The sequence below is a fragment of the Ambystoma mexicanum genome, chromosome 4p, assembly GCF_040938575.1.
Source record: "Ambystoma mexicanum isolate Mex_15411 chromosome 4p, UKY_AmexF1_1, whole genome shotgun sequence".
Taxonomy (NCBI): Eukaryota; Metazoa; Chordata; class Amphibia; order Caudata; family Ambystomatidae; genus Ambystoma; species Ambystoma mexicanum.
The window spans coordinates 847,604,771-847,614,991 of record NC_090927.1 but is presented as its reverse complement, the minus strand read 5'-3'; the positions used below and the strand labels follow the sequence as shown (position 1 = coordinate 847,614,991).

At 54.1% G+C, this 10,221-nt stretch overlaps 1 protein-coding gene across 1 annotated transcript; it reads left to right on the top strand.

Annotated features, from left to right (window-relative positions):
* The first annotated feature begins 1,188 nt into the window (after positions 1–1,188).
* Positions 1,189–2,803, top strand: LOC138452867 (myb-related transcription factor, partner of profilin-like). The gene is made up of 2 exons (XM_069605214.1): positions 1,189–1,435; positions 2,106–2,803. Exons 1-2 carry the CDS (start codon positions 1,189–1,191, stop codon positions 2,801–2,803), a joined length of 945 nt encoding a protein of 314 aa, XP_069461315.1.
* The last annotated feature ends 7,418 nt before the right edge of the window (positions 2,804–10,221 follow it).

Sequence of the window (10,221 nt, the reverse complement as noted above, 5' to 3'; positions counted from 1 at the left end):
CCCCATGAGGATTTTAGCTCTGTTATGGCGTCTAGGATCAGATGATCGTTACGCGGCGGGGTGGTCATCCCCTGCGTATCGCCCTTTGCCTGTGCGGGCATGTTTGGGGAGAGAGGTGGTTTGGCGAAGATGTCCATCGTGGGCTGTTTCCCTTTAGTTTTACTGCTTTTGAGCGCCATCTCTCTCGTCCTTCCGCCGGCCTTGACTGCCTGCCTGACAATGTTATGTTGTTCCAATGCAGCCTGAATCCTTATCCATGGGTTGTCGTTGTTCCTGGGGAGGAGACCTGGGTAGTAGGCTCCTCTTTCTGCCACTTTTATGAGCTTTGCTCCTTGTTATGACCCCTAGTTGGCCTCCCTATATCGGTTTCGCGCTGCACGGTATGCAGCAGTGCTATTCCGACCCTCCGCTCGCACCGCTGCCTCGGTCGTACTCGTGGTCCTGTACCTTTTGGCCTAGGTGACTCATTCAGGCTCCACTATTCAGTGAATCCATATCAACTCCTCCTACGCGTTCATCAAGGATCATCCTGCTAACTAGCGTTCCACTACTGTCCTGAGTGAGTTCTAGCGCAGCTTCCCGTGTTTGCGCTGGGCTTCCAGCCACCGTTTTCTCTCCCTCTACTAGTGGCTTTGTCTGAGCTCCCAGGATTTACTAGCTCTACTCTGTATTAGCCGCGTTCACCTGGCCTGCTTCCCAACATCTCTCATGGGTCTTAATACTTCGCTTCCTGGCCACTTTAACTCGGCATGCACCTAGATGTGTTCATAAGGTTCATTGGGGTTCATTGGGGGTCATTACGAGGTTGGAGGTAAGTACCGGTCATTAACGGCATGGAGCAAATACCGTGTCCGTGCTGGTAATAGACCGCTAAAAGCGGCCTATTACAACTTGGCAGGCACAAGCTCTGCGCCATGCCGGTAAAGTGCAAAAAATCGCCCTTACCGGCATTGCGCGAAGAGTAGCTGGCTCCACCCCCATCCAAGCCATCTGTATTAGCGGTCACCGCTATTAGCTATTAGCGGTGACCGCTAATGAGCGGAACCGGAACTAGCGTCATTGCACCGGAACGGGAAAGAGCACGGCGGCCATCTTTAAAAACACAATCCATTGCCATCCTGAGTAACCAGGACCCCAATCCCGACCACAACTCTTCCACACCTGTATTATAACCTGCAGCATCTAAGAATGCCAAAATCTCTCAAAAAAAGCACAGATCACCTGCACAAGGAGCGCTTCTCACAGGAGGAGCTAAACATGCTCGCTGAGACGCTGCAAGAACATGCAGAGGTGGTTTTCTCTACCAACATATCCCGACCCGCATTGCTGCGCAAGAAGGCCATATGGGCAGAGGTGGCGCAGAAGGTGAGTGCCGTTGGCACAACCCCGTGCACACCAAAAGACGTCCGGAAGCGCTGGGACGACCTGCGCTTACGTGTGTGCAACATCCTCACGGTCAACTGGAAACAGGGGTGGTGCGGACTCCCCCATCAAGTTGCAACTGTGGGAGGAGATCTGCGCAAGCACTATAGGGATGGAGGCCATAGAAGGAGTGGGGGACATGGAGCGAGGAGCCCCGTCTTCGGCAGATGCAGGTAGGTGTCACAAAACAAACACTGTAAAGTACTAAACGATGATGTCCCCCTGAACTGACAGTGCAATGATGGAAGGCAGGGTCCACCAGACACATTTTTGCAAGACTGCCTACAGGCAGTGCACAGCACCAACTCGTCCACATGCATGATGCACCCCATATATGTCTCTTCCCAGACGCATCCCTTCATTACCCACCCAAAAGCCAAGCAACCCGTATGTCAATACCCCAATGGCAATCTCCTGCCATTCCATAGAGAAACAGCAAACCCAATGCATGCCTGATGCATGTTGACCCATCACTAATGCCCTCCCTCTCTTGCTCCCCCACAGGCACGCAATCAGACACTGATGAGCAGGACACTAGGGAGGATGCCGCAACACCCCACAAGAAGGCCAGGGACCAGGCTGCCCCTCTACATCAAGGGGAAGAGGGCAAGCTGCAGTTTTGCGCAAGGGCAAGACAACCCCAGTACCTCCACCACCAATTTCCATTACTTCCAAAACCACAGCACCCACACCAGCCACCAAGACCCAGGAGCCAGTGGCTGAAGGCACTGTTTCGGGTGTCAGCAGTATTGTTGGGGAGACAGCTGCCACAGCAGCCGTGTCCGACGATGAGGCTGAAAGTCTCACACAAGGCACAACTGTCGCTACTGCGCCACTGCATTCGCCACAACTCTCACCAACCAGCATTGACAACATCAACAGGCAAGAGATGTCTCCTTGGGAGTCATGGGCCGCTAGTTTCAGCCCCCCACAAAGCCTGCCTGAGGAACCAACGATGCCAGTGGCACATCATAGCTCCACCAGTGTCCCAATCAGCCAAGAGGGGATGAGGGCGATTCAACAGCGGCAGGATGAGCTGGCAGGGCTGTTAACCCAGTATATCACAGAATGTGGACATGCAAGGGATGAGATGAGGGAATGTGCCTCTTCCATCAGATCTGCAATTGAGACAAGCTCCAAAGAAATTTGTAGCGAATTGGCAGCGATGAGGCAGGTACTCTCACAAATGGTGGCAGCAATGCAGGCCATGGCCCCGGCACAGGTGGCCGAACAACCTGCCACATCGTCGAATGCTAGCTCCACGAGGACCAGCCCCATGCGTAGGTCTAGATGGAACCTGCGCAGGTCGGTCAAGGGTCCACCTGATGCCGGAAGAGGAGAAGGGGTGTGGGCTCTGGCAGGCATCCTGAACTCATGTTGACTTACGGTGCATGCAAGTGCACACCATGTGTGGGGAGGTTGAGTGGGGAGGGGGGAGATGGTGTGTGGGGGAGTTGGGGGGAGGGGAGAGGGTGTGTGGGGGAGTTGAAGGGGGAGGGGGAGAGGGTGTGTGGGGGAGTTGAGGGGGAGGGGAGAGGGTGTGTGGGGGAGTTGATGGGGAGGGGAGAGAGGGTGTGTGGGGGAGTTGAGGAGGGGGAGAGGGTGTGTGGGGGAGTTGAGGGGGAGAGGGTGTGTGGGGTGGAGGGCTTGTGCACTTTGTTATGTTTATTTAATACACCTATTGGAAAATCATAATTCACATGTGTCGACATTGCTTATTGTGTACGTGTGCTTTATTGGTGAACAGTCTACAGTGTACGTGTCCCTGACACACCCAGTGCCCTGAGTGCCACCTCCATGTCACACCCCCCATCCATGTGTGCTAGAAACATTGGTTAATCAGAGTCAGGCGCATGTCACGTCCCTCCTGTGCATCGCTGCCTCCCTGAAGTGCAGCCACATCTCCACCCTCCTCATCCTCATCGTCAGGTTCTGGCAGTTCAGCGTCAGGGGGCAGAGGCACATTCCGTCTGATGCACATATTGTGTAGCATGACACATGCCATGACGATCTTGCCCACCTTCTCATGGCCGTACAGGAGTGCCTCACCAGACCTGCTGAGGCAGCAAAACCGTGCCTTCAAGAGGCCAAATGTCTGCTCAATCACCACACGGGTACGTGTATGCGCACAATTGTAGCCCTCCTCGTGCCTGTTCTGCGGGTTCCGGACTGGGGTAAGGAGCCACCTCTTCAAGGGATAGCCTGCATCACCTGCATGTGGGCAACAATCTATATGTGTAAGTCATCACATCATATGGGACCTGTATCAATGACACCATAGCATGCATTTATTTCCTGTTTGCTACCACATATCCATGCATGAATAGAGACACACGATGTGACTGCTATGTGTGTATTCCTCCTATGGACAGGTGTGCGTGCCATCATCTAGTGGGCGCAGGGGGGTCCTATTCCTTGTGAGTGATCATGCACTGTGTTAGTCCACGCTGGTGCTGGTTGTTGCCATGATCTGGCTGATGTGCAGTCATTTCTATGCTTACATTCTGTCACTGTTGATGGCAGCCTCATGATGCTCTCACTATGCACGAAAAATGGTGACATGCAGTTTTGGTGGACATCTGTGTTAGTGTAGTGGTGTTGTAATGTATTTGGCCCTCATGTGACTCCTTTGTACGCAATAATGGAGCACTGTCCTTTCTGTTGATGGTATTTGGTGCTGTGCATTGGCCATACTAATTGCTTGTAGCTGCATTGTGTTGCGGGGGATACGGTTTGATTATGTACAGTGCACATGTTGATGGCTATGGGATGATTGTAACACTGCATCATTTTCATGGTAGGGCAGTTTACGTCTTGCATTTTGGGGTCAGGTGTCAGGTCCGTCTGGCCTGCTTTGGGTTATGAGCATGGTCCATTCTCTCAGGCACTCTCAGCCAGGTGAAGTATGCATCTCTCCCCCCCCCCCATTTTAGCCAGGTGAAGTATGCATCAGCCAGGTGAAGTATGCATCTCTCCCCTCATCTCAGCCAGGTGAAGTATGCATCTCTCCCCCCAATCACCTACCCACATCGCATTTCCATGAGCCTAACATGCAACTCACCGAGAAGTCAGGATCTCTGCCCTGCATGTCGCTCCATGTAGCGTGGTATCGTGGAGTTCTGCATGACTATTGAATCATGGGTTGATCCGGGGAATCTGGCACAACAATGTGTGATGATCTTGTTTGAGTCATATACCATTTTTGCACGTTGATGGAGTGGTATAACTTACGGTTGCGGTACACTGCCTCCATGGTATGTGGGACCACCAATTCCACATGGGTGCAGTCGATGGTGCCAATGCAACCAGGGATGCCGGCCAGTGAATGGAAACCAACTTTGGTGTTGGAGATCTCCTGGGCTGTCCATGGTAGATAAATGTGGTCGCCCATGTGCTTCAGGAGGGCATCAAGCACTTGGTTCAGCGTATGGGAGAATAATGGTTGTGATATGCCATGCATGTGCCCCACTGTGTGCTGGTAGGTGCCTGTGGCCAGGAAGTAGAGCACAGACACTACCTTCAGTAGGGGTGGGATGGCGGTGCGTATTTCTATCAGGCTGACAATGTCATCATGTATCATGTCCACAATGGTGGTGATGGTGTCCCGGTCCAGACGGTACAGGGTGTGGATCTGCTCAGGGGCTAGTTTGAATGGACTGGCTCTGATGCGAGGGATTGGGGGCTGCCTGCGTGGTACCACTGGCTGCACTGGTGGGGCATGCTGGGCCTGCCTCACCCACCTTCTCCTCCTGCGTCTCCTCTGTGCTGCCTGTTGTTATTGTTGTTGTTGTTGTTGTTGTTGTTGCAGCAGTTCCACAGCAATCATGTCCTCCAGCCCCAGCATTGCTAGTAGTATTGGAATCATTTTGGTGTGTGACTGGGTGTGGCAAGGGGTGGGTGTGCTCTTTTTGTGCTGGCCCAGTCTATATTGCCTCCACCTGTGCTGATTGTGTGCACCTGTGGCAGTTGGGAACACTGCACATGGCCGTTTACAGGTGGTCCCCGATGCCCGTATTTGCTCCATGCCGGTAAGGTACTTTTCGGGCTTCAGTAGGCCATTATTTGCATGTCCACCTGAGCATTATCCTTACATTGCCGTTTCGGGCACGCTCTGTGTCCTGCTTGTTCTGTACACAGTCGGTGCGTTTCCAGGCACTATTTGTATTCCTGTTACCGTGCGCGGTATCTCTCTGTAATTCAGCTACGGGTAACCGTACTTTCCGTTCCGGACAGGGTGTAGCATGAAGCGATTTGCATTTTGTTATGATGTGTCCCGGTCCCTCTGTCTGCGCCTCCTCAGCTTCCGATCAGTATGCAGCACGTTTTGCTCTGTCTTCGTGTTGCTCCTTCTGGAGCTCGATCACCTGTTACGGCGCCTCTGCTTCACTCACACAGGGCGCTTCATGCAACTCCCAGCACCCGTACCTCAAGGCTCTTCAGCGTCTGACTCCCCAAAGGACTCCCCAAAGGACGCGGTAGTCTCCAATTACTTAGTGTCATGCAGCTCAGCGCGGCTGCACCCCCACCCAAGCCCCCGCCCACACTCACTTCCACCTTGCGAGCCCAGCATGGGCGGGAAAGGCCTAAGCCTTCGGCGGTGACCGTGCCAGGCCGCGGTTCCTTGTTGTCCTCGGCAGCACGTCGCCGACACGGACAGGGGCAGCCATGGTGCTTGTTGTCCCGATGGACCTTCCGATTATGTGACCCTGCGCGTAGCGCTTGCAAAGTACGCTCACACGTGGGTTACGTGATACGAGCAGAACCCAATCTGGGGCACACCTAATCAGGTCATATGACCAGGAAGCACCTATAAAATGAACGCCCAAACTCAGTAGAACGCTTCTCAGCTGTTTTTTGCCGGAGAGTCTGCTCCGGTCTTGTTTGGAACCTTGGAACTTTGGAAATCTTGCACTTGATCTTGGACTGCATTTGGATTACCCCTTGGATTTAGAATACTTGACTTGGTGTCTGCATAGTTTGTTGAACTCTGGACCTTGAACAACAGATTGCTTTAACCTTTCCCTCTGGCTTTGGTGAACTTGGAACTTTTTGGACTTTGTTGAACCTACATAACCTCATGCACCCATGTCTTGCAAATCAAGTTAAGAGCCCCACAGGTGGGCCCTGGTAGGGTCTTCCCACTACTTCTACTCCCAGGAAGGGACATCTAGGTACAAAGCGGACATCGGTCTTCCTACGGGTTGGTGTCCTTAGGCCTTTTGTTCATACACTGGTACTGATTACACATTCTTGCCTAACCCTGTCCTTTTCTTGCAGCAGCCATCCAGGATCCAGTGTTCCTGCCACCCCCCCCACCTGTGGTCCCAATAATCGGTCAGCGAGTTTCTATTATCTCCCTGGCTGATACTTGGGAACAGAGGTATTCATGACTTCGTGGACCTCAGATCTTGACACTTAGGCACTGCAGCCTCCCTGAGTGCTCATCTTCCCAGCGGGCCAGTCGTCATCTTACAGGCAGTCCCTTTGTTCCACAGTGTCTGCCATTTTAGGATCTCTGCACTCGGTCCGCCTGAACGTTTCTCTCAGTGATTCTTCCCGAGCCGCACTGACGATCTGTACAGAAACGTTACCAATTGTGCCCTAGCATGTCACAGGCTGCTGCTTGTTTTTTCCTTCGCCTAGGATCACTTTGTGCCAGTCGACTTAGAGAATCATTGCCGGATCATCGGGAGCTCATTCGGGTGCACGTCTTGTTACATGGCTGCTTGGCCACACACCTCAGTAGGAAAACATGTTTAGTGATGAATGCAGAGCATTGTCTTTGAGTAGACTAGATTTAGATTGGGAAGGAGGGATAATAGTCACACCAGTTGGGGTAGAGCAATGTCAGACGAATAAAGGGAGTCAGGTCGTGAGATAGGAGGGGAGGGTACAAGCGCGCCCTTTGGGAAGTCAAAACCTGGATAAGGAGGTAGGACGGTCAGATCTGGAACACCCTAAGGAAAGAACACCAGTGTTGTGTACGTGGTACACAAAGCGCGCATGCGCGGCCCAGCGGGCCGGCGCATGCGCGCCAGTTAATAAAGGCGGTGCCCGCGGCAGTTCGCGCCGGAGCGCCGGAACAGGCAGACGTCTCTGGTGTGTGTTCTTGCGCGCCGCATACGCGCGCTGGTGTCCCGATCCAGGGGGGCCCGCACACCACCACAGGGCCTCCCCCAGGGCACAACACTGGCGACGAGGAGGTACGGTCTGCTTCCGTGCCCCGACAACCTCAGAGAGACAGAAGTCTGCCGTATTACGGACCCGCGGAGCGCCGGCGGCCATCTTCTTTTCACTCGCTCCCCCTTCACGCGTGGCGGCAGTGGTTGCGGCCCGAAAGGGTGCTCGTGCGCCACTCGCCAGCTGTGGTGGAGGACACTGAACATTTTTGGAAAGCCCACAGTCCTGCAGGCGCAGGGCTGTGGCAATTAAGTAGAAAGAAGTGGGTTTTTACACCCCAACACTACCACGAGACCGGGACAAGCCGCCCTTCTCTCAGGACAGACAACCGTGAGCATGTGGCGCGGACATGGGTGAAGAAGCTGACGATGAGGGTGCCGCCGCCCCAATCCCCCGCAGAGCTCGCAACTCCCCAGCCCCCATGCCGGAATTCGATACTACTGGCCCCCCTTCCAAGCTGGGCCCGAAGTGGCTATTGTGGGTCAAAAGACTAGATATGTTCTTCAGGGCATCTGGGGTGGACGATGATGACACCAAAATCGCGACCATGATCTACTCAGCAGGCGCAGAAGTCCACAAGATCTACGACTCCCTCGTCATCCCCGTGGTCACGTATGACGCAGTCAAGCAGGCACTCAAAGACCATTTTCTCCCCATGGCTAACGTGGATTTTGACAGGTTTGTCATGGGCGCTGAAAGACAATTGGACGACGAGCCCCTAGACAAATTTTGCGCCCGCCTGAGACACCTGGCGACCTCCTGCAGATGGGTCAATGAGGAAGAAATGGTCCGCAACCAATTACTGCAGGGGTGCAGCTCTGGAAAACTTCGGAGGCAGGTATTGAGAGAGCCTGGCCTGACCCTCCAGCAAATTTTGGACCTGGGTAGAGCACATGAGCTGGCGGAAGCCAGAGGTGCGAGAATGGACGCTGCCACGCGACCAAGGAATGACGAGGATGCATTTGCAGTGGGACGGTCAGCAGCGGGAAGGTCAAGATGGGCGCCGAGAAGGCCCGATACCACGCCCACACCAGGCAACGCCCCATCGTGCTCATACTGTGGGTATGACCTCCCCCACAGTGGGGACTGCCCGGCAAAGTCGAGAACATGTGCCCGGTGTGGCACACCGGGGCACTATGCCAGGATGTGCCGAGCTGCTTCCCCCATTGCAGCAGGAAGGGGACCGGAGAGAGTTGGATGAGGAGGCGCTCGCAGAGTGAGAGGCATCTCTTCGATCGATCAGGGCCTGCAGGACCTGGATATCGCGGAAGAAGAAGAGGAGGAGGAAGAGGTTTTCTTCATCTCCGGCATCGCAAAAGGTCCTGGCACGAGGCGCCAACCCACATGCACTGTCAACATCGATGACGTTCCCACCCCCATTCTCATCGACACTGGGGCTTCGGTCTGCGTGCTAGCCACCAAACATTATGAGGCCCTGCCAGGCCCACCGGAACTGTCAGCATCCATGGCACGAATATATGCATTCGGGGGGGAAACACCCCTACCCATCCAAGGTGTGTTCGTTGCCCCAGTTTCTCATGGACAAAATACCATCAAAGCAAGGTTCTTTGTCACCAACGTCAGCCCACATTCCTTGTTGAGCTGTGCGGCGTCAGAAGCACTCGACATTGTCCATTTCACGTTTGGGGTATACCACGCCGATCTGAAAAGCATGCTACACCGGTTCGAAACTCTCTTCAAGGGCATTGGCAAACTGAACGCAGAGCCCATTCGCCTACACATCGACAAGTCCGTGAGGCCGACAGCCCTCAAACACCGCCGGATTCCTTTTCACTTAAGAGCCCAAGTGCAACAGTTAGTCGACCGGGACATCATTGAGAGAGTGGAAGGCCCCACCCCTTGGGTTTCGCCCATCGTAGTTGCCCCAAAGCCGAAACAGCCGGGGGCAGTACGCATCTGCGTGGACATGAGGCTCCCAAATGCCGCCATCAAAAGGGAGCGTCACCTCACACCCACTCTAGATGACATCGTCGGAGAACTTCAAGGCGCCAAAGTCTTCTCCAAACTGGACCTCAGGTCTGGGTACCACCAGTTGGAACTGCACCCCGAGTCGAGGTACATTACAAAGTTCACTACTCACGAGGGGTTGTACCAGTACAAGAGACTTAACTTTGGAATCTCGTCCGCGGCTGAGGTCTTCCAGAATGCCATCAGAGGAGCCTTGTCCGGTCTGAAGGGTGTCATTAACATGTCGGACGACATCTTGGTCTTCGCCAGGTCGGAAAGTGAACACCTTAAACGGCTAGAGAACACGTTTGAGAGACTACAGGCGGTAGGCCTAACCCTGCACCAAGAAAAGTGCGAATTCCTCAAAGACCGGCTGGAATTCTTCGGGTTCCTTCCATGCGGGGGGCATATCCCCAGACCCTGGAAAAGTGAAGGACATAAGGGATGCGCCTCCACCCACATCACCGGCGGAGGTTCGGAGCTTCTTGGGGATGGTCAACTACTGCGGCCGCTTCATCAAAGACCTGGCCTCTCTGTCAGAACCACTGAGGGCACTTACGAGAAATGACGTGGCTTGGCAGTGGACTGAGCTTGAACAACGATCCTTCAATGCCATCAAGGAAGCCCTGTCGGACCAGGAGACAATGGCCT

Coding starts and splice junctions, on each gene's coding strand:
- LOC138452867 (XM_069605214.1), top strand. CDS start 1,189: ATGCCAAAATCTCTCAAAAAAAGCACAGATCACCTGCACAAGGAGCGC. Junction 1,436..2,105: donor CTGGGACGACCTGCGCTTAC/GTGTGTGCAACA, acceptor CCAAAACCACAG/CACCCACACCAGCCACCAAG.